This window comes from Bombus impatiens, unplaced genomic scaffold, assembly GCF_000188095.3.
Source record: "Bombus impatiens unplaced genomic scaffold, BIMP_2.2 scf_1445, whole genome shotgun sequence".
Taxonomy (NCBI): Eukaryota; Metazoa; Arthropoda; class Insecta; order Hymenoptera; family Apidae; genus Bombus; species Bombus impatiens.
This window is the reverse complement of record NT_177864.1, coordinates 401,245-426,690: the sequence shown is the minus strand read 5'-3', so window position 1 is coordinate 426,690 and position 25,446 is coordinate 401,245. Positions and strand designations below refer to the sequence as shown.

The window sequence follows — 25,446 nt, the reverse complement described above, 5'->3', positions numbered from 1 at the left end:
CCCGCCTCCCCCGTGTGCAGTGTGTAGAGCACGAAAAAGGAGAGCGGCTGGTGGACTCGAGAGTGTCCCCGACTGTAAGTGAAACCTTTCGTCTCTGGCGAAAGCGCTCGTGCCGCTGACGACCAACTTATCCGCGCGAAAGAAAAAGCCACCGATGGAAATAACACACTCGACCGGCGGTCGGTGTCTCCCGCGAACCTGATCGATATCTAAAGCTGGATGCCTGGCGCCTGTCTACCTCCGAGTGCTCGGCCTGAAAGCTAAAGAAGAACTCGCGTAGAGTTCGTCGGTTGCTTCGAACGACACTGCATGTTATTTAATATTTAGCTACCTCGCGCTTTAGTAAACGACGATCGGACAGTTTCGCACGATTGAAGGTAACTACGGTCGTTACACGATTCGCTCGATCACGTTAAAAGAATAACGACCAGTGTGGGGCCAGTCTTTACACGACTGCACGCTTAGATAAGATAATACCCGATTATCAAGCCCGTGAAATATAGATTTCGAGTAGCGGGAGAAAGTAGCCCGAGAAGGGTAAACAAGTGTTGCAGCCAAGGGTGAATAACACGGCCACCTGTCCACCACTGCGATCTCAAGATTCTTCCTAATTAAAACGTTCAAGCATTTCGAGGATCCTCCAAGTTGCCAGGAGGTCGACAGGTATTTTACTCAGACCGAGGAAATGCCTCTCTCGCGTGGTCTGTCTCTGTGTTTGCCTTTGCAATCGGCGTTCAACTGTCGCAACACCGCATGAATCGTAAACCCTTGACAAAGGCCTCGTTGCGGCCCCCATCGCCACGACACAGCATTGCGCCCCGCTGTGCAAAGAAATACGGTGGGCAAACAAACGACGCGAGACACGGCGTAAGTCGTGTAGCGTTTGCAACGCTTTCGCGATTCGAACAAGGACGAGGGAACCGTAGGAATGCATGGGAAGAAGCGGAGGGTAGGGCGTTTCTCTTGTGCAAATTTGCCTTCGACCTCGTTTCGGAGATCAGGGCCACCTTCCGCGTGCTCGTTGCTCTTCAACCGACCGCTCGAACTCTCTAACCGGCGATATTCGAGTAACGCGCTCTGCCTGATCGATCATTGGCCGATTCATCCACTTCGCAGTCGGCTCGAACCGGAAACCGGGTCGAATCACGGCTTATCGGCCAACCCGAATTACGCTGTAAACGCGATTAAACGAAAAGTCGAGAGGCTCGCCGGTATACCCTGGCAAGCGAGAAGCCTCGTTCCCGACCGATAAATCTCGACTGGCGAATTTCCATGCTCCAAGAGTGGAAATTTTCATGGATCGACGAGAATCCGAGGATCGGTAAAAGAGATGGGTGTAATCGAGTAATCGGTAAGCGTTTGAGGAAAATAATAGGCGGCAGTTTGATTTAGTTTGACTCCGATCGGCTAAAAATCGATCTACGTAGAGTTTCGGCTAAAAGGCTACAGACAAATGTAAGGTAAATCCAATTTCGTAACCGACCAGGCGTGGATGTTTGACTGTTGAAGATGGTGCAAGCCTGGCAACCTCCGACCCCGCTGTTTTGATCTCTGAATAAACGTGACCAGACGTTTCATCTTCGAAATGAACGGCGAAAATCGCAGCCAGCGGCCGCTTTCAAAGCTGCTTTGTGCCGTTTTCCGAATATCCTGGCGAAAGCTGCGCTAATGTTGACTCACGGTCGTCTACAAAGCCTCCGTGAGTGAACCGGAAGTCCGCTAGTCCATTGCAAACGTACTCTCGTTCTTCGATACGTGGTGAATCACGAAGCTAGCTTCTAAAATTCCCACTCGTGTCTATTTAACGTGGATCCATCTCTTTGCTAGCGTCCGAAATCAGGAACTGCGCGTAGTTTGATAGATTTAAACAATCTATTTCAATTTCCTCGTTCTCAACCAGCCTTCTCTTCGAGAGTCAGGCACCTCGATCTCGATGTTTCTTCGATGATAAGAGCGAGCCTCGATGCGTCTTCGTGAACGAACGGTAAGCTCTCTAGGCTGGGTAGAGCGATAAAGCTTGATCAACGTCGAGGAAGGGCGGTAGATTTAAGAGGGCGAGCCTCGCTAAATCCTGGTCGCAGCCGCGACGCTAAGCCTGCCAGCAGCCAGACGAACCTCGAACACGAGATCGATTCCGAGGACCGGGGGTAACGCGGCTGACTTGCGTCGCGACGCACCACCTGCTTCCTCGTTGCGGCACATGCAAACAGAACGGGGAATAGAGATCTGCAACTAACGATAAATACTCGGCCTAAATGCACTAGATGCTACCCAGAGGACGACGTTTTCTCATTCTCTCGCTTTCTCTCTCTCCTTGTTTTTTCCTCTTTTCTCAACGGACGAAGAATATTTCGGTTAAGTGAGAATAGAGTCATCGAAAGTAGCCGCCGAGAGACGAATACCTTTACGTCGTTGTACAAACACGAAGAACAAAACTATGTCAGGCTATTTCCGGTGACTATCGATCGTCGATCGTCAGCTGCAAATAACGTAATGGTTAAGAGAAGTCGTTGACGAAGACGCGGACCGCCGGAAGTAGTCCTGAAATTGAACGTTGTCTCGCGTATCGTCGAGACCAGCACGTCGTTTAAATTCTTGAAATTCCGTGCCACGGTGCCGGAAGACTCGAACATCCTAGTATGATGTCGCGGACTACTTCCGGCTGATCACGAGGCGGCAAAAGCACCCGTCGATTAAAAGATCGTGAATGCAGGCTCACCGTTCTTCCGGCCAGTCGGCCATTGTTCTTTCATCGAGTAGAAGAGGAGGACGGTGATGGTGTTTGTTAAAGGTGATATTATTATTGTTTTTTTTTTCTTTTTTGTTCATAATAGCGGATATGGTGATCGTGATTGGTCTCGGTGATCGACTCAAGCGGTCTCCGATACCGGAAGCGGTGGCTGTCCACCGGAAGTAGTCATGGCAGGCGCGGTGTTGGTGGTGGTGGTGGTTGGGACCGGAAGTGGCTGTAGGGCCTGCATGTCACAGGTGTGGGAACCGCGCTTCTTTAGGTCCTGGAACAATTCGTATTTCGGATATGTTTCAATTTAGATTCTTCGTCCATCTACGTGTCTTCCTGCTTGCCCCCTTTTTCACTCGCTCTCACTCTCATTTTCTCCATCCTTTCTTCGCGAGACTCTCGACGAATCTCTCGTTTCTTTCACATTCATTTCCTTTCATTTGTTCCGTACCATTTCTTTACTCTCTCCTACATTCTCTCCCTTTCGATCATTCGTTTCAAGCACGCTTCCTTTCTCGCTCTCGTTCATTCTACCGTCTTTTCTCTTTCTACGTTTCTAGAGTAACTATTTATAATCGAAAATATAATCGTAAAGGCGTGTTAACACTACTTTCTACGTTTCCTCCCTCTCCCTCCCCCCTCTCCTTCTCTCTTTCTCTCTTTTTCAACGACGTTTATCCGCTTGTACACTTCCTGTCTGCGTTATTGTCTCAAGCTCCTCGAGTACAGTGATCCCTTCCGTTTCTCTTTAGACTTCGACACAAGAACGCAAGAGTTCTCAATCTCTAAATCTCTCGAGACCGAACAAGCTACCTCTGGCAGATAGTTTTCGCATGAAATGGAATGTGAGAGAGATGCGATCTCGCGTGACGTTACGCCTCGTGGCATCGATTGAATTTCGAGCGATGGATCTCTTTTTCATCGCGAACTACATTCTTAGAAAACATGGCAAAGAATCGTTAGAACGTTCAAGAATTCGCGGACAAAAAAAAAGAGAAAAGAAAAAGATAAAAAAAAAGGAGGCGAAGTTCCACGACACCACGAAGGTCGATTTCCGGTTGTGTATAGAGTATCGCGAGGCTAAAGATCGCGTACGAACGAGCGAAGAGAGATGTCGAGAGGAAGGGGGTAGAATGAAAGAGGCACTCGGGCCACGTGCAAATGCAATTCAGAGAGAAACAGAAAGTTCATGCGAAAAGAAGATACAGTGAGAAACAAGAAAACCACCATAAGAATGAGAGATCGAAAAAGCGGAACAACTTGGTGCTACCGACACAGAGATACAGTTTCAACAAAAACAACAATCAGAATATGTATAATACGTATTATGTATATCGAAACAAAGGAAATGGTAACAGCGATACAACAATAGCAATAAGAACAAGAAACGTTTACAATTAAACTGGGTGAACGGAAACAGATAGTATCCGTGTGTGAGAGAATGTGCGCTGCTATGAAGATAAAAGGGTGAAACGATCGATTCATAAAGAAACATGCCAGGTGCAATAAGAACGATCCTTTCGACAAGCCATTAATTGCAATACGTCTGTGACTTTGATTCGTTTCAACGCTGGTGTTTATTGGAACGACGCGTTTTCTGTTTTCGCAACGAATCCTCCTGCAATTCGTATGAATACTCATACTTTCTCCAAATCTACTCACGTGCGTAGTGTATTTTCTGACATTTTTATCGTCTTTTCTTTTCTTCCTTCATTTTCTTTTTTTTTTTCTTTTAATTCAAAGAATTACATATCGTAAAGGACGATTTGGAAGAATAATCGTTGCTGGTATCAGTTTTGACGTCAAACAGAAACGCATCTACGGAACGGTGCATTGCATACAGGTGCATTCAAATTTGCTCTGAGGATGTGATACATACGTCGAAGCTTCGTCACAGCGCTCGGTAGTCTGCTCAATATTTTTCGGGCGTGTGCGAAAATAATAAGCGGATCTTTTTATCGGCGAAGCTTTCGGTTTGGCTCGCTTTATTTCTCACGTCTCCTACTCATCGTAACGAGTTTCTCGAGTCAAGCGTCTTCAGAGTACGCGTTCGAATCGATTTCTCGAATCGAGAAAAAAGGCGATTAATAGTCGGTCCTTTACAACGATGAATTCGTTTATGGTCCCTAGCCTCTTAGTGTGTCTTCGTTTCTCAACCTCATACGTCTTCTATAGTTAATTTAAAAACGCGTTCGAACCAGGAACCATAGAATCCATCATCATCGTCGGCCTCCGACAGTAGCGCTAGGTTAAGAAATAATAAAGGGAAACTTCTTTGATGTATTCATCGACGATATGAAAGTCCTATAGAAGCCTACGATCCAATAGACAAGGTTCTCTCGCAAGCTGCTCGTAAATAAAAAACGGGGACAGAAGCGGAAAAAAGGCAAGTCGACGCGTCCTCATTGACGGCTGCATGCAGACACCGTCGGATTTCCCGGGGAAAATTCGCCGACTACATCCGTACGCCGCAATGCGGTTCGTTCTCATCGTCGCACGTTCGTGCTGGTTCGCGTCTTCCTACGATATCGTTCGACAAGCGTCGTTAATCCTTTTCAACCGGCCTGTCCGAGATGTTCGTTCTTCCTGTCTAAGCGCCGCCTGCGACGCGGCTGCAACGGAGCAGCCTGAATTTAAGGCTCGTTCACGCGAGGAGAATTCACGTCAGTTAGTTTGCCGATATTATTAAATTACGTTTCAGACACTGATCAAACGGAGCTGTAAAGCCAAGTTAGAGAATTATACCGTAACATCAAAGCGAGATAGGTCACGCTAACGATAGTTGGCAATTTCTATTTGATATCGCGTGACGCAAACTTTATGCGAACCACTTTATACTGTGCAAAGTATCGCGTAATGCTTCTTGTTACGCTAACGACGTTCGCATTAACAATCTGACTCGGCCGAATTTAATATCCGAGTACGACCGTCAAACACATCGAACAGTGTCGTTGATCGTAAAGAAAGATCAATAGGTTACTGTGACAAATAATATCTTGAATGTTTAATACGTTTTAGCGGTGACACGCGTAAAAACTGATTCGTATCAGGAAAATGCATAGAACAGAAGAACGTAGAGTCAGAGAATAACAGAAAAATCTGTCGATAGTGAGATAAACACGAGTTCCTCGCGTGTACGAGCTTTAACAGAGGGTCACGTTGCTTCGTTTCGCCTGTGACGCACGAGACACGCGTGTTATTCTCTTTCGGTGGCACGTGCACGCGTTATTTCTGTTACGGCGGACCAGGTTTGTCGCGATTGATCGCGTAGGCTAGGCCGATGTTGCGAGCGAGCTCACGCAGTCTTGCAACGGCCAAGCAGACGCGTCGCTTTGCTTCTATCGCTAAATTTTCTGCGCTTGAATAATAAGATCGATACGATATGATACGGCTGCAAAGATGGATAAAAAATAAAGATGAAAGACATCTAAGGCAGTGAAAATTCGTGTCTCGCAAATGAGAATTCTTCGATGATATTTTGAAAGATAATGATATTGCGCGATGCTTTAAGAGCTACGCGATTACTTTTAAAGTATAGAAGATAGAAATGAAGATGTAAGAAGATAATGGCAAAGGGTAATTAAATTTCAAGCCGTCGAGGCACGAACGAAATTCTCGACGAATTTCTCGTCACAAAGGAGCTACCGGAATAGCGAAAATCTAGAGTTCGTGATACGTCGACGCACACGCGATGCGCACGTTTGCGCAGGGTCGCGCGGCATTAGCACAATACAAGGAAAACGCATTAGAAGGGCGTGATTTCGCCCGACGTCTTCCCTGTGGCCGGGTACATTAATCATCGGTTGCTACGAGGCACGGATGAGACGGCTCGCTTATTAAAGCTGGCTGAAGCCATTAGTCGCTTTACGCACAGCGGAAACTTTAAAGAGAGCTTGATCGTAAAATAAATCACGCGACTTAAAGGCTTCGAGACTGGTAAAAATTTCGAAACGAAAACGGAACACTCGTTGAATATAAGATGTGGCGAAAGTCGATGAAAATGTAAAGGCGATGAAATATAAAACGATTCAAAGTTGTCGTTACGAAGTTAAATTTAAATTACTTTCGTACATCTACTCTGCTACACCCAACGGATCTTTCTCGGTCTAATTATATTTTCTATGGTTAAAAGATTTTTAAAAGCATGGAAAATATGAAAAAGAGGAACCGTTGTTGAAACATTACGAGAACGCGAGTCTCTTTCTTTTTTTTTCTTTTTTAATTGAGAAAATTAGACCGTCGAAGTCCGAAGACCGTGACAGAGTTAAATGAAACTGTATGTAATCGTAAGACGTATGAATCGCGTTTCATATCGTATCGATATCATTTTCCTCCATTTAACGAACAACAATTCGCGATATTTCTCCAATAAAAACAGACAGCCGTCGTTTCTGCGAAACGTCACAGTGACACTTAAGGACGAAAGGAAGCGACGTATATATCTCGCGCGTCTTCGTCACGAACCCTTTGTCGCAACCTGCGTGTTTTTTCATCCCTCTGAAAGGCCTGAAAGCGTGGGACTACGGGCCGAACACAGGCTGCGAACAAAGGAAGAACGAGCGAATAGCGGACGTGACCGAAAGAGAAGCATGCGGCGTAAAAAGCGCGTAAACCTGCTTCGCTGGAGCCATATACGATCTTCCCCGAGTTTAGCCTGATCCGTCTTCCGGATTCCTCTTTGCCGGTGAACGTTCCCTACTCGCTTCGGTTGTTTAAGCGCCAGGGTACTATAAAAACAGGCAGTATATAAAGTATATTTGCCCCGCTCTCTCCTGCGTGTTCCGTTGCGATATAATTCCTAGCAACCTAGCCGCGATAGGAAGCTCGCTAAAGTAAAAGAAACTGGAGCTAGCAGCGGATTTTAAGCGACAACGGGTAGAGAGGGTACTTAGAGTGGGCGGAAAGGGTGGATAAACCGGATGAGCACGAATATACGAGTTCTATTTGGATGCAGACAGATGTGGGACCAACGAGGGAAGCGAAGAAGCGTAGCTGGAGCGCCAGAGAGATGCATAAATCAGAAGCCAGATCAAGAGTCAGCCGCAACACGGTGGGTTCGAGTAGGCACCATGCCAGAAGGTTTTCGTCTGTAGAACCATCGCGAAAGAAAGGAAAAGTAAAAACGCTCGTAGAGACGAACGTGCGAGAAAGAAAAAAAAGTCGGAGGTTCGTGGAAACAACGAAAAGATGGACAATCGATCGATAACGAAAGAAGAAAAGAAAACTGTGAGTCGAGAAACTAAAGGAGTTCGCGATTGAAATAGAAAACTAAACATCGACGTTCGAAACGTATGCGATTCGACGTACGGCAGAGATATATAGGAAAGAGAGAAAGAGGGGTAAGTTTTGCGACGGAAAGAAGCGTAGGAGAAGATGTTTCTCGGGGAAAGCAGACACCCAGAAGCCAATCCAGGGCTCAGCCACGCGACACGATATAATTCTCGACCACCAAGGGGATGCATGGGGAGGCCTTCGTGTGTCCTTCGTCCTGATCCTTCCGTCGAAGGACAAGAAAAGCTGCCTCATATTCTCCCAACGGCCACACAATAGTATACATATATATATGTATATATAGAGAGAGAGAGATCTTATACACATTTGATAAACATCATGGAAGATTGTACGCGCGCGCGATCCCACGCGTTCGTTGCAGCGTATAAAACGCGTGCTTGTATACGATACGATGCTCGTGAAATCTAAGGGATATTTTATCCCTTGAAACGACGTTGGCTTCCATATTTCAAACTAGATTTCGTTCAATTCTGAGAGAATAAAATCTTTCGCGGAACATTAATACAACGACTATCATGGAAGAAGACTGAATATCCTAAGCTACATCTCGTATTTCGTATAAATCTCATATTTCTTTACTATTACTTCCTTTGTCTTTCTCTCTCTCTCTCTCTCTTTCTCTTTCTCTCTTAAAAAGACACACAAAACCCTAATACGCCGCGAATGATTCGTTTTCTCTCTTTTACAGATGTCCACTTTACATCCATGTATACAAGCAGAAACGTATTGTCCGCGAGGGACGCGTGGATCGTAGAGCGCGCGCACAAAAGCAACGAAACGATATAACATAGTATGTAATGTACATCGATTATCATCGTATCCAAAACGGTTTTCAGGTAACACGGTTTTCTTTACCTTTTTCCGAACTTGTATACGGTCTTCATATACGAGCACCACTCTATCCTTGCTCTCGTTCGACGTGAGCTGATAAGACAAGCTCTAAAAGTGGACGTGCGACATTTTTCAGCGGCCATCGTTGAAAACGCCAAAACGCCGCGATATGTGTTTTATTTTTATTTTTTGTTTCAAATGATTTTTTTTTAATGCCATCGTACATTCATCGATCACGATGTATTTTTTTTTCAATTCGTTCCCATCGTCGGATCGTTAGCATGTTTTTTTCGTTATCATTATCATTATGTACATATTTTTTTTTAATTTATTATCGTCCATGAGATTCCAGCGTGAAAGAGAGGAAAAAGAGGAGAGAGAGCGCGCGAGAGAGATCCATCGGATTCATTATGAATTTCGCACGGTTTCACGTGGACGAATTGTTTATTCGATGTTCGTTTTTGTATGTACGTATGTATATGTATATATATATATACACACATATGTATATATTTTATTTTTCCGTTCGTTATATTATATCGGTGATTTTTCGTTCACGCACGTGATATATTTGTATTCGTTAAAAATTCGTTTTATCCATCGTGGAGAACGAGCGGATGAACACAGAGGATGTGAAGAGAAAAAGATGCCGATTCGTAGCGAGCAGGATGAGACAACGGGGCGATTATTTTCATGGTGATGGCCAGTGGAGACGATGACGCCCGTGATGACGATGACGATGATGGGCGGACGATGCGAGGTCATCGTAGGTGTCCAATGTTCCACGTGGATCGCACGGTGTGGTCGGTCGTCGATGAACGGGTGGGCACGGAAATGAGGAAATAGAATTTGATTGATTTATATCTATATATTTTATAATATCACTGTGTGTGTCTTGTGTCAATTATTTGATTATTTCATATTTTTCTATTTGTTTTCTGTTTTCGACTGATGTTTCTTCCATGTCCATTCGTCTACTTTCTCTTAAACGATCACGTTAAAACGTTTCTCTATTCTCGTTTAATTTGTCCTCTGAAAATCATCTCGTTCGAGTATATTATATTTCTATGTGTCGACCGACTCGAAATCTGTCTGCAAACTGTATCAAATCTCGTGTTACCTTTCTTTCTCTAAACGCTCTCGACTGCTCGGCCTCTGAACCGATTCGAATAATCTGCGATTATGCGTTTTCGAGATCCGTTTGTTCGTCTGTTCTTTTCTATCTTTCTTTACTCTCTTTTTTTTGTTTTGTTTTTGGTTATTTACTCTGCTCTAGTATTCTGCTCTATTTCGTTTCTCTTTGCCTCGAATTTACTGGGATCTGTAGTTTAGCGTGCTTTACTAGAACTGGCTAAGAAAGTCAGGCCGCTCAGAACGAGGCCTCGACGAGGTAAGTCCCGTCCATCGCAGCCCCGGTCTGCCCCCCTTGGGCACCCGATACTTGGGCCCTTGTCGCTGGGATGTACTGACTGTACGCCTGCTGAAATCCACACCACAAGCACACACTACATTGTTGCACGCTAAGCTCACCTACCCTAAAGAGTCTGTTTTCTACATGGACCTCTACGGTTATCTCTAGTCGTGACACTTTAAACGATCGTCGTTAGATCGGACGTGTTGTACTTTTCCCCGATTCTGAATCGGCTTTGTCATCCTTACGAGGCAGAACCAACTTTAAAAACGTGTTCGGCGGCTTCAGTCAACATCCTACTTTCTATATCCTCTCGTACGCTCTTACTAAGTGAATCACCGAGGCTAGCACTACTACAATATATTTTGCAATCCTAATATCATCTAACTTCCAAAGAACCGACGAGTTTTCAAAGGGAGAACACGCGCCATTTCGAAGGTTCCAGCTCGAAGGGCGAAAGGGTTGACTTCTATCCGAGCATCGTCTGCTGATGCACGATCATCTGTGAATCAACTAACTCTATAGAAAGAACTTGCCCCAGCTATGACAGTGTGTCGTGTTCTCTGTCGTCGAAGCCTACGCGAGTTCTGTCTCGTTGTTTCCTCTTACAATTGCTACGAGCTTCATCTACGACCGGCTAACCGACTAAACGATCCTACCTCGGTCGACGATCGACCATCGATCATGCTGTTCCCGCTGGTTGTTCGCGAAAATTAATTCGTCGCCGTTAATCCCACGGTGTCGGGCAAGTTGCACGCGGAATCAGCGAGTCGGACTTAATCGTCGACTTTAATTAAATTTAATTAGTCCACGTCGCGGCCAGCTGCGGACCCGACCCGGATCGACGGACGTTCCAACGCGTTCGTGTTGCCTGGGTCGAGCCGGATTTACGGACCGCGACATCGCGTTAATGGACGCGTTTCCGGTCGCGGCTAGGGAAATCGACGAAGCGCCGCGTCGCGGTATAAACGAGTTATTCAAGGCAATCCGAATTTCAAATCGCGGAAAAAGTCGCCGACATATTGTTCCAAGTACTTAAAAGGTATCTGCGGAGTTCACGGTCGAATCGCGTTATCAGATCGGTTGTTCTATATTCGCGATTCATGGCGCGGAATATTTTGAAAATAATGCGTTCGACAAACGAAAGGTAACAGAAAGTGCAAATTGTTTTCGGTAATCGGTCGTCTTCGAACGATTACCGAATAGCTCGATCGTCAGAGTAAAGTATCTTACAAAGACTCGATAACGAGTTTTCACTGAAAGAAAATAGAATCGTTAGAAGTGGTTGACTCGCCATCGAACGAAAAACGTAATTATCGTTGTTCGAGTCGATCGAGGGACGAGATGAGCCATTGTGGCGTACAAGAAACAACATTCTCCATTGGTTTTCATGCAGTTCTCGCGAAACGTCGCATTCTTCGAGAGCTCGCTAATTGTTCGATCGCCACACTCGGCGATGAACGTCAACCGAAAGAGAAGGGGCGTATTTCACAACCGATTCTTCTTTCGCCTCTTCTCTTTGCCAGCGACTCTCGTTAAAAGAAAATAAAAGTTTGGTTCGTGGGGGGGGGGGGCAATTGGATACGCTTGAATAATCCGTCGAGCACGAAATCGTGTCTGAAAAATCGTGAAGAGGTTCGCATTCAAACAATCCAAGAAACAGAGAGGCGTAGTACGTAACGTATGCGAGTAGCGCAAAGGTGTGGAAGAGGAGAAGTGCCAAGAGAACGAGAAGAAATAGTAGGGGTGGGGGGGGGGGGGGCAATTGGATACGCTTGAATAATCCGTCGAGCACGAAATCGTGTCTGAAAAATCGTGAAGAGGTTCGCATTCAAACAATCCAAGAAACAGAGAGGCGTAGTACGTAACGTATGCGAGTAGCGCAAAGGTGTGGAAGAGGAGAAGTGCCAAGAGAACGAGAAGAAATAGTAGTTCGATCAATGAAACAACATTTCCCAAAAAATATTACTAATCTTCAACTAGCAGGCTTTTATATCGGGGAGCGATCAAAAAAAGTAGACAGACAAGTAACAGAACTGACGTTCTTTTTCTTTTTGGGTCTTACCTTAAACGGACGAATGTTTCTACGGGACGAACCACACACAACAGGTGCCGACAGTGTGTATATGTTACAAAATGTACAGACATATTTACATTGTATCGCGTGGTATTTTGCAACGATTACGAAAAGGGATGATTAGATTAGACATAGAAGGGGAAGAATTTCTTTAGTATCAACGTTTCGCCAAATGTTATCGTATTGCCAATCACGAAATTAGCCTCCCTTATGATCTCAAATCGAACAAGAAATATTCCTTTCTATACTAGGTAATCGCAATCGTGTCACAACGATTCTCAATTTCAACAGTCATCGGTTTATGTGACGCGTTAATGCGTAGCGAAACGCTGTGTATGTTAGTTTGGGATAATTTCATCTGTAGCGAGCAATTAAGAGCGCGATGTCAATGGCGGTGGTAAAAATTGATAAACGACAGCCTGTCTCGTCGCGACGTTTACAGCCCGTTATCTATCGGGCGACTTACCTGTTGAACGATAATTAATTTAACAACGTTGGGACTGACATCAATGCGAACTAGAGAGGACGCAGGAGGAGGGAAGGCGCACGCGCGGCTCTTGATAATTACGAGCCAACAACCGATTGAAAATAATTACGAAGGCAGCTGCTGGACCTTTCGCGGAATCCACTCGATATACAACGTTCGATTAATCATTGTACCCAGTGGCCGTAATCGACGCGCACTGACAGGCTGTGCCGACTAATTTCTGATTAATTTTCTTCTCGTCGCGAAGCGCGGCTCTAAAGCTCGAACAGGCCGAAACAGTCAGAGTGATTAATGTAACGCGGTGCCCGCGAGGAGGTTTCGAATTTCAGCCTGACACTCGTTTCTCCGGCGAGAAGAGAACAGTGCCGATGATTTATCATTGCAAGGCCATTGTTCGCGGCTTGTTAAACTAGTTTGTTTAATTACGCGAAGAACCGACCGGGGAGTTGATAAAGATAGTGTGGTTTTCACCAATTACCCTTTCTCTACAGACATCCCGGTAAACGTGATTCATTTATCTCCTCTTTGCAAGGGGTTAAATAATTTATTCGTTACGACTAAATCAGCTAGTTATTATGAGATTGCGACTAGAGAGATCCTTCGTAGTATGTTTCTTCTTGATGTATAAATGATTTTAATACGGTTGATTTTACACGTGAGATGTCTGTAGGAAATCGTTGGTGAATTGGATCGGCCGTCCTCCGTGACGAACTCGTCCGCGCGATAATTCTCGCTTCGTACCCTTGAACGACTTAATAAAATATACACAAGTAACATGATCCACGTACATTATATACAATATATTTAATCGAACCAGCTATATGGTATATATAGTGTGTGTCATATATAACGGACCAATCAATTTCCAATAACGATTAAATGGAGCAAAACTTGGGGAGGGGGGAGGGGACAGTAACCAACATCAACACCCAAAATAGAAGTCGAGTGGCCTGAATACCGAGTAGGTGCAACCGATACTTTTCCACGAGCTTGATTTCACTCGCAAAAAGAGCTTCTTCAAAAGTTCGACAACATCCACGATGTTCCACTTCAATCTTCTAAATCTTAATCTTTTAAAGTGCCTCTTTCCTACCCTTCGATAAATCAAACGGTACTCGATGCTTCTCCAAAGTCCGTGCTTCTCTTTAAACTTCGTCCTGTCCACTGCTTGTTTCTCCTCGGGAAGAGAAGCAAAAAAGAAAAAGAAAAGAACAGGAGGAAAAATGGAAGAAACGATTATCGTTTGCACCACACGACGTTTGGGCCGCTCGATTCCACGGATCGGTAGCAATCGGAATCGAAGATTTCACCGTATTAATTATGTTAACAAAGGGGAGGAGGGTGAGCTTGAATGTCTTTGAAGAGGACGGACACGATAGGTGGATACTCGAGGAGTGTCGAAAAGATGGTGCTCGTTACTGGGCCGACGGCAAAAGTGAATTGACGGAGCTTTTCAGACGGACACTTAAGATTCAATTTTCTCTTGCCTGGCTGATCTGAAGTGGATGCTCCACTACAGGCTCCCGGTGTTCCTTCGGCTATGCATTATTCATGAAAGCAACTCGTGTTATATTATAATACGCATTATTGGGGCAATTAATTCGGCGCAACGTCGTCGCGTGCGCGCTCGGCTATAATTATTCTTTCTTTTCCCTTTTCTTTTTTCCTCTTTCCTTTAATGATATTTCCATCGAGCAACGCGTGATAGAGAAACTGATAATACGCGCCACTGGACGACCATAAGGTCTCACGGTCGATAGTTTCACGAGCGTTTCGTTCGGCAACGTTTCCCCGGCTTTCGTCGTTGTTTCCGCGAAGCTCGTTCGTTGGTATTCCTCGCTAGAGGCGTTTGTCGTAATAAGCTCGACGCGAAGATACGCGTTCGAACGCAACGACAATTTCAACGAAGACGCCAACTGACCCAACGCGCGAGCAGAGGTTTCCGTGATTCGAATAAAGACACCATGTAAAATAGTTTTGTAACGATTTTGGAAGAGCCTGGCTACGATTTAACTATCGAAACACGTGGCGTCAGTCATCTATATCGGGCGATTCCTCTGGCACGGATTATTACTGGTACGAATGGATAGAGGTGTTTGCACTTGGCAACACGTTGTATTAATTAGTCTACGTCGGTAATAATTAGCATCGATTCTTGTCTGATTTGTGGAAGAAACTGAGAAAGCTACGGTACACGGAAATAGAATAACTAGAGAAGAAGATCTATTATTTCCTGGAGTACGTATTCGCTGCTGGCGGCTGGGGGATCTTCAATCTTTCGAGAATGAGATTAAAAGATTCTCGACTGGCGTAGTTACAGTCGACTGGAAATGAAAAGCTGAGAAGGAAACGAGCTGGCATAACCATATATTTGGCTCACGGAGCAAGGCAAATTTCGGTGGAACGTCAGCTGTTGCGATTCACCGTAGAAATTTCACGCGAAAGAGAGGGCGTATCGCGGAGCAGATTACATCGACGCAACTTTCGTCGAGGGGACGAAAGTTCATCGCGGCGCATAAATCGATGTCGAGGGAAATGGTGACGTTTATGCGAAGCTAAACGTTTCTAATTGCTGGCATCCACTGGTTAGCGACTGCTCGAGATTTATCGAACACTTGGCAATTCACGCACACGCTGCTTCTTGGCGGTGTAACTGCCACGATTACATTTTTTGACAGGAAACCAAAGACCGTAAAACTGAAGATGGTAACTTTTTGAGAACTGTTTGAATTTTTCATTCGAGATAAACAAATCGGAAATGTGAATAAATAAACTGAGTAGGTAAATAAGTAAACGGAAGAATTTCAGAAGAACATTAAGAAGATCTTAATGACTAATCTTAATGAATAATGGCGTCGCACAGTCTATCGACAAAGTCGATGAAACAAGGTAGATGAGAGAAGTGTTTATACGAAATCTTTTTAGCGAAAATAGCGTCAAAAAAATATCGATAAAGTAGTAGCATAGAAAACTAGTGAACCGTTAGAACGATAGAACGTTGGATTTGCATAGAACAATGTCATGAAGCGTGATGCTGACGTTTAGACAAAAGACGGAGATTAGGCAACGCGTAGGTCAATAATCGAGAACAAAGGCGTTGGCGGTGTAGTACAAAGCCGATAGAAAGACGATTGGAAGACCAGGCCACGCGGATAAACCATTGTGCCATCTCCATTCGATACCTAAACCACAAAAAGTACGTAAAACGTCTTAAAAGATGTTCACGATTTTCTACTTAAATCTCAATGGGAGGAAAAAGCATTGAAGCTAATTTCTTCATCGCGTGGAACAAGTTGAAATGAACGAAGGAAACTTTCCCAAGTCTGAAGAATCCGTCCATTTTCTCGCCTGATGGCGAAACACGCAAGAAACGTGCCAAAGAATCGCTAATTGTTTTTGCCACTCGTCGCTCCTTGTGAAGCAGCCACGCGACGCACTATAACACGCGACGACGCGCGCGCAAGTGCAACCGTTCCGTGCGCCAGAAGAAAAAAAGGCGAACTCGACAATACGCAAGGCGGGGAAAAATTCACACGTGCGAGGTGAAAGAAAAATTTGACTCGGCTGCGAGTAGATCGCGTCGAGTTCTCGAGTTGACGCAAGTTACCAGCAAATCTCGCGACGCTCTGAACGATGCCGGTCCCTCGGGAAATGTCCTCCAAGATTTTCGCCAGAAGTCGTTAAACCGGAAACTCTCGGAGTTCTCGCTCGACGAAAATTCACCGGGACTCGACTGCTTCGCGCGAAGTTGAACGAGCAGAAAGAAGAGGAAAGAGGCGTCCAGAGTTTAACCATGTAAGATCGATGATCTTTTCAAACGTTTTCTAAAACTTACTCGTCCAGACCCTTGGATGTTGATAAATGTAACTAACGAGATACCTACGGTTCTGAACAAGCTTAAGAAACGTTCACCGCTATACAGTGACAGAGTGTGCGTCTCTAGTCTGTGAAGAAATGTAACACGAAATCTGATTTTCTGGTGATTGTGTAACACCGAATCTAGCTAACACCAAATCTCGCAGATCTCTACATTCTCCAACGACCATTCGATATTTGTCTGATTTCGAAACCAAGTTACTAGCGTGATTTCACCGTTTCGTGTAGTTTCACGATTTCTATATAAAATCATTACCCAGGAATCTTTGTTAATAACTTCGTTCCAACGTCACCAGTCGAGAACGAACATGATCATCCAGCAAGAGGAGAGAGCTATTACGTTTTACGAGCGTTCCTCTGGTATCTGGGTTAGATCGAATGGTTGTCGGACAACGTACGTGGCAAATGATCGAGGCGTAAAACTCAGCAGGGTATCTTCTGGCCGGTAAAAAAAGCTGAAAATCGACTTCGAATCCTCGACCCCTTGCACTTTGGCGCCAACGAATACACGACATGTGTATACATGAACGAGCACACGCACACACACGCACGCGCGCACATATATATATATACACACATATATATACGTATATACGTAGATACATAATAAACGTACATATGTATGTACACAGAAAGAGACATGTACGTGTATACCTGGATGTCCCTAAGGTCAAGGCGACACACGTTGCCGTACAATTTTCTAGTCGATAACCGTGCAAGGATGACTGTACACTCGTAATGAATATCCAACAGCGCTCGTTTAACCCGTTTCTCGCGGTCTCGTTGCCGGCGGAAGTAGGGACGCGACTCTCGACCATCTTCCGCTCGAGAACGCGTTCAGAACTTCTGTTCCGTGCAGGAGCCGCGAGATTCGTCGAATGTCTGCATCGTCGCGGTATGCTGAGTCTCGAATGTGATCCGTCTGCGGCCCACCTGCACGCGGAATCCACATCAAAAGAAAGAACGCGGGGAACGCGGCATGATATCTTTTGTTCGATCTCGACGAAGGAGAATTCGAAACTGGTTCGTGATGAGTTCGTGCAGAGCACGACACAGACTCGTGATGATCTCGTGGATGAAACGAAGGGGGCGGGGAATGTGATCCGTGCAGGCGAGCGCGCGTGTCGTTCTCAGTGGTTTGGCGGAAGCTCGTTAAAGTTTCGTAAACGACGAACGGACTGCGCGTGGTGACGTGATACACGTCGCTGAAAATTTAAGATATGATCAGAAGTGGAAATAGATGTTTGTTTTTCGTATGCCTTTCATCTGTCCTGCCTTGTCTTTTTGGGGGATTTCGTACGACGGAGATCGCTCCCGCCAATCGCAGTTTCTCAAACGTTACTTTCTCGATTTCGATGGTGAAAGTTGTTTTAGCGAGAAGCGAACGAAGATGTGATCAAAGGAGAAGGTGGAGAGAAACATCGGACGGTCTCGTCGGCTTCTCTGCAAAGTCGGGGGTCGAAAGGACGCGGATCGATTAAAAAATCTCAGTTTCTTTATTTCCTTCAGATGTATCGCCTCGTTAAAGGATCTTCGATTTCTTTCTGCCGCGCTAAACAGCGCGACCTATCGGAAGAGAGGAGCGTCGCAGAATCGGAACGCTGACAGATTGCTGGAATGTGTGGCAAAACGTGCTATCTTATCTAAAACGCTTGATCCTCGGCTCGATTAAGGGCTGACTAACCTTACCGTTCTCTGTCAAAGAAAATCCAACACCATACGTGGTATTTAAAACGGAAAGACGTTACTTTCGAATCAAACAACAAATCTCTTTTTACACGTTAAATATCAAATATGTGTGCAACAGTCCTTGGACAAGTTGCTCGCGAAAGTTCGCCTGCTATACTTCTTGAATATCGAGCCGTCTCGTGTATGGGAGCAAAGTTTCTATTAACCGAATAATTCTAGTCGATAGTTACTAGTTATTATGTTAGTGGACAAACGAGATCCCTTATGCACCGTAAAATTGTACACGTATAATTTGAGCAATTCACCAGACGAGGGTGGAAATGAACGCTAAGGAAGCGATAACGAGTCCAACTTACAAATATTTTTTTTTTTTTTTTTTTTTTTTTTTTTTTTTTTTTTTTTGATTGCGACAAGGACGGTTTCTATACTGTCAACGTTGCTCAAAGCTTACTTGGTAACTCAATCTGCCGGGCCAGTAACCTACTCGACGATACCGTACAAGAAACGATTCGATCTTCGCGAAGTGCGACAGTGAAAAGCATGATCAAAATTTCGAAATTTCGTTTCTCAATCGATTTGAAGATATTATCTTCCTAATTTAAACGCGCCTTGTATGCCAGTCAATCTGGAGCTAACATTTCCTCTACGATTCGCTGAATAATCTTCGACGATAGCACCAGAAGGGAACGATATCAAACAATTAAGAATTATTCCGCAAATGATCGTTAGTTAGGAAAATGCACGACAACCCTTAATCGTAGTGGAATGGCCGCGAACCGAGGATTGGTCGCGCGATTTGCGGGACTTTAGAGATATCGAGATCGGTATTGCAGGTCGGCTTGCGTCACCAGGTCAAATAAAATCGTTTTGGGGGATGGTAAATCTCGCGCAGAATTCACGGAGCGCGATCGCGCCACACGGATTTATCGCTAATACGAATCGATTAATCGGAACGTCACTGCTTCGCTCGCCGTAATAAATCTCGTCTAGGAATATTTAGACGACCCCGGGCGTGAATCACGATTAAAACGAGCGTTTGAGCTGCTTTCGGTGACAATTTCGCGGGCCAATGACGCGATCATCAAACCTATCCCGATAGATTACGGTTGAAAGTTTTTAGATTAAGATAAAGCGACGCGAGATCCTTCTTTTGTTTCCCTAAGTAGGATAGATTATTCTTCCGATTCTTAATCCCCTAAAGAGAATCGTTCTTCGTTTCAGGATATTAGCTTCGGTTCGTGTAACTTTCTAAAGGCAAATTGACTGTTCAAGAAGGCAAAGAAAAAATCGAAGGGAAATTGAAGACAGTTGCGTGCACCGATGCAAACGAAACGAGATACTTGCTAACGGTCTCTGGAAAATAGCGATCGTAACGCAAGCGGACCGGAATACCGAAATATAAGGTTGCGATGGTTCTCAACCGACGACGAAAGCAAAAGTCGATCCTCGAGCGATCGAATAATCGATTCGCACTTCCTATGTACACTGCGTGTAATTGCTAGTATAATCTCGAATGTTCCTTGCGATTTCTGTCTCGTTGAACCTATCTACGAAAAGAAGGTGGGTCCTTAAAGCTACTTTTAGGGCCGTAAGCTCGCACCTGTGGTATTCGTGAACCTGCTGTCACCCAAAGGATCCATCTTTAGATCCCAAGGACGCGAATGTCTGGCTTCGACGAAATTGAGAAGCGGACGCGGCACACCGGGTGCTCGTGTGTCGACCATCGAACGAATATCACGCGCGAAACTCGTACAAGTCGAAAGGTGACACGCTCGACGAATCGTCGATCGATCGATCCTCGAGCGTGGCAGTGGCGCTTCGACTACGAACAGCCGTGATCGAGTTCCCCGATACTCGACGGAACTTGGACAAGATCAAGGAAACGAAAGCCATCGGAGAACGAGCTTCGTTCGTCTCCGTTTGCGCGATATCGATTCGATTTCCACGTGTACGGCTTGATCGATAACTTTATCCAATCCCACGAGGAACTGGATAAAGGGAAAAAAAAGAATAGCGGATTGGAAACCGAGAACGAAGCACGTGCGATCAACGAGAGATGTTCCGCGAAATTTGTCTTGCTGCTCGATGAGGCGCACGGCTTCGTTTCGCCGCGAATCTCTTCCGCTGGTTTCCACCGCGGAATGCTTCAGCGTCTTCTCGTGGAATTTCATGGAATCCGGACAGAGTTGGCGTAGTTAGAAGGGTCAGAGTCGCGGGGCGTGATTAATTTGTGCGATCGGACGAGAATAAGGCGGGCACGAGCTCGGGCAGGATTCGATGCGCGGCTTCCAGTCGAGTTCTTTTTAATCTAAAAATGGAAGACGTAGGATAGGGCTGACGAGCGGCGAGGCTCGACTCTAGGCGGGGACGATAGATGTTTCGTCGGTGGAAGACGACGATTCAACTCCTGGATCACTGTCGACTTGTACTTGATCGAAAAATGGGATTTTCGGCATCGTCGACGAGATACGTAGCTCGAGATCGTAACGCGAATCGAGACTCCTGTAATGAACGCACGCATAGGATACTTCCATTCGGTGATTCTACTAGTTTCAATCTTTGATGGAATTCAATCGATTCAAATCAACGGCAATGCTGATCCTTCGGAAGAGGATGGAACTCGACTAAAATTCCTTTCTGAAAGATCGTAATCACGGAAATTTATTTTCCCGATACGCTGTGTCAAAATCATTAGCGAGAAACGGAGAACCGCTACGCGAAGAAGACCTCTGTCTCGATGTAACCGTCCGAATCAATCTATTTAGACGTACACGGAAAAGAAATCCGATCCTGAATGGCACGAAAAATCCTCTCCCAAGGCACGTAAGCGGACTTCCAGGGAAATATATCGCCGCTTGTTCCGTACATTTCGGCAATTTCAAACAGACTGGGCGAACGAAGAGACCCGCGTACATAATATGGCAGGAACACATTTGTTGTACCGGTGACGGCGCACGTCGCGACGACCCGTGTTCCTTCGTGCATATGAATCTTATCATTGATTTAAAACTGTCGGGGAACACGTTCGCCAACTGACACCGCGCGGTTCACGCAGCGAGCGTTACGTTCGCCTCATAAAGATCATTCGTGAGCGGTCTGACACGTCGCAGACGCGTCTATTATGCTCGATCATCGTCCGTTATTGCGGTTGTTAAAGTCGACGTGGAGTAAACCGTTCGATACAGTCGTCGTATTGGAGCACGTAATAAAAGGTAGATACTAAAAGAAAGCCAACGACGCGAAGCCACTGGAAACTGTCAGACGTCGACAGAACTCGTAAATAAAAATACACGAGGGTATAATCGATCAAATAGAATCGAAATTCTATTTCCAAGTAATTTCAGAGCGGTTTCTGGGGCTGGTCGAAGCCAGCGACGGAAGATCAGAGGCTAATTTACGAGTTAATGAACGATTATCGCGTAATAGGTCGATGGGAACTCGGTCGACCGCTGAAAAATGGAAGCTCGTGGGAAGGACAGAGAAGGGGCAGAGGACGTTTAATAAAACCCCGATGAGCTTCTCTGGTCCGCTGAGAATCAATGAGCTGATTAAAATTAGACGCGGGGAGATTTGGCGCGAGAGTTTCAATTTCAAAGTGGCCGTGGTCCGTGGAAGGGCTTTAAATAAATTTCACCGTTAAAGGCGCGACGTTTGGAAGGTCAACGGGGGATGTCTGAAGAATTAGCGGACGATTAATACGCGACAGAAGAAAATAGAGGATGGTGGACCGTTGAAAAATGGCGTTCATGGAGGAGCGTGAAGCTGTACATATAAAAGGTGGAACGACACTTAATGGGGTTTCGATGGGGTCTCATCCTCGATCTGCCAGCCGACAGGATCATTTATCACTTCTCATTTTCCCTCGTTAACGTCGACTTTCACTATGTGCGGGCTGATTTACGAGTGCGCGTAGCGTCTACGTCTTCTTGCAGTCGATACGTTTCCAATTCCCGATATCGAGATACGCTTAACCCTTATTCTTCGCGTGGAAGTACTCCATTTAGATGGAAATTTTCAACGTAATAGTAAAACTGGCGAGACATTTTCCAATAAACAATCGAGCAGCGAATATAAAAGATTTCTCACGATCTCGAGCCACGATTCGTCTCGGCCGCGACACTCTCGAAAGTGTCGCTGGTAAACTCGCAGAGTCGTTCTCACAGGGTGGAACTACTAACGAAGATCTACTACTCTGCGAGAGCGAGAAAGAGGTAGAAGGGTGACTGGAAAAAAAGGCCGCTCGACTGAAAGAGAAGTAATCCTAAGGTCGATCTACGGGTTCTCGAAGAGATCTAGTTGATTTCGATTGGAAGAACACGCCGGACTCGTCGTGTCCGACGTTGTTCATAATTATCTCCCAGCGATACGTCTCGGGAGCACGTCGAGTCCAGCGGTTCTTCTCTCTGGTTCTAACCAGAATTAATTCGCTACGACATCGATTTAGAATTCGCCATCAGAAGACAGTAGATTAAGGCTAGAAGATAATTTCAATTAGACCGTAGATCCTCGACCAAACGCTGGTCAAAGGGAGGCCGATAACGATTCGATAATAATCTACGTAGATCGCTAAATCTATGGATAGAATCTTGGTTTCGCCTCGATTGGTGTTTCAAGAGAACGAGATCGTTTCGACGCGACTCGTTTCGTTTCGACTGGTACACCGACCTCTCGACGATTCGGGTCACGAAACTTGTCCGAACCTTTCGAAAATTGATATGATCCGACATCTACAAATCACTGGAACATGAGACGAAAACGAGCTCGGAGAAGAACGCAGTAATAGCCGCTCGTTTCTCCAAAAATAGAAGCATCACAGAAGAAATGTATCACAAAGAAAAGCCCCGAAATTCCGCGATCGTACGGATCCGCTGTGCGTTTCGATCTCGACTTGCAAGCGAGATACGACGAAGACCATGTCGATTCAAGAAATCCGCGCGAGATCCGCGATAAATATGGATCTTCGAACGGTAAGACGAGAAAGCCTTCGAAACGCGTTCTTCGTTCGGTCAAATGGATTTTGGAGAAGTTCCAAGCTGAAGAACGAACGTTTCCGGCCACACGACTAGCGCGGAGCGACGCAGCACGTGCGTTCCGCGTACTTTCTTTTGTTCGTTACTCCTTGAGCGAGTAAGACGCGGCAAGGTGCGCCAATCGATAGCAGCAGGCTGCAGCATCCATCGTCTCTAGATTTTCTGATTCTCACCGAGGCTGGTAGCAACGCTCGAAAACGAGAAACGATAAACCGATCTCCTCTCGATCATTCGAGGAAACGTATCCGTTTGCGTTCTGCTTATACTCCAGTTCGCGTGTGTTTCTTCGCGTGTCGTTTCTTCTGTTCCCGATGATACTTCAATGGATTCTTTTAGCTCGAGAGTACAGATCTCCGCCTTTCCGCTTGAGAAAGAAAAATCTAGGCGACGGATGGAGGTATATCTTCGATACCTGCCGGTGTTCGAAACAGCAGGTTTATCTAGCTCTTATCAAACGCGCCGAACGATCCGTAGTGCGCGCACACGGGGATAAAATAGCGAGAATATCACCAAGGAAAGAGAGAGCACACGGTTCGAGATTCGAACCCTCGCTGGCAGTGCTTGTGGGAGAGCCGACCCCCGGTGGGAGTCGTTCTTAACAACCGGGATTCGATGTCACGAACAACCGCGATATTTCGTTGTCGTGGTCTATGTTTGCTCGGACAATTTGTTACGTCGTTTCTGGACTAGAGGTAGCGACTCGCTAACTGGCCACTGATCGAGACCCTATCTAGCCATTTACCGAGGAAGGTATAGTTTCAGATTTACATTCCTAAATATCTTTGTTGCTTGATGATTCTTTACCTTTAAACCACGAGTGACGTCGGGCATCTGCTTCGTGAAATCAGTTGTAGGAGTTGCAAGAATTAGCGATTGACCAGTTAACGCGACACTACTGCACTTGTGACTTCTTAGTCTACCAAGTAAGTATTCAGGTTAGAGTAGGTTGGAATCGAGAGGTGATTTTAATGCGAACCCCGGGAATTAATCTCCAAGCGACCCATTAACCTAATCGTACCGTAAACGATCGCTGGGATCGTCGAGATCCAGTCTCGAGCGAATTCTAGGACACGCATTGTCCTGGATCGGAACACAAACGTTTGGTTCTAGCACCGGATTCGAACGCATCAATCTCTGGTCACGGCGGCTTATCCGATCAAACGGTGAAACGAAGATCGAGGTGATCGATAAGAACCGGACAGATCAGTGTCTTGACGAGATCGAGCCACTTTCATCGACGAAGAATCGAAGCCAATAATCTAACGATCGAGAAAGCTCGAACAGTAACGGGAATAATTCGCCGAGAATTCGAAAAGATTCCTCGAAATTCAGATTAGACCCAAGATCGAAATTAGCGACGATTAGCGTAGACGACCGATCAGCTTGGGTTCAAGCTGCCCTTAAAGTCCTCCTAAGATATGGAACGTTCAGTCTTCTGCTGATACAACGTTCTCTCGTCGCCTCGGCATCGAGAACACAAGGCAAACAAAGGTCCCTGATATTCTTATGCCTCTTCTATGATATGATTTACCTTTACCATAGCTCGCAACTTCGATTGGAATGGAGGGAACCTCCAATAGATCCATCTAATCCATACAGATCCATAGAATCCAAAGCCGATATCTAAACGCAACTTCGACCCGTAATCTGAACAAATCTCGCAACGTAACTGAATAACGTTAACCTCTCCGATTCAAACTCTTCCGAGCGATCTCCGCGAGAGAAAAAGACTCGGCACGAGTGGTGAAAGAACTCACCAAAAAACGAGGATGGAGCAATAGGGTGGAACGACCTTGGAACCGATAATCTCGATCACGGGTCAAGCTGAAAGGAACGAACGGTCCGGTGGAATCGCTGTCCCGAGCTCGGCTCACACCCTTGTCTCGTTGTAGGGGCTGGAGGAGCTGGCACCCTGGCGACGTTGCCGATCGCTGTCGCCGGGCACGTTAAACGCGACATTGGGCACCGTGATGGGGTCAACCGGCTGATAATGGGACTGCACCGGCTGCCCGC

At 45.6% G+C, this 25,446-nt stretch overlaps 1 protein-coding gene across 1 annotated transcript in view; it reads right to left on the bottom strand.

Moving 5' to 3' along the window:
* Positions 1-25,446, bottom strand: part of LOC100749540 (potassium voltage-gated channel protein Shal) — a gene marked incomplete at its 5' end in the record, with an annotated part of 99,421 nt that overhangs the window by 8,347 nt on the left and 65,628 nt on the right. Inside the window, 3 exons of the mRNA XM_033324028.1 lie at positions 2,720-3,014; positions 14,326-14,376; positions 17,369-17,548. Coding sequence (XP_033179919.1) covers positions 2,871-3,014; positions 14,326-14,376; positions 17,369-17,548 — 375 coding nt within the window. The remainder of the gene's footprint in view (positions 1-2,719; positions 3,015-14,325; positions 14,377-17,368; positions 17,549-25,446) is intronic.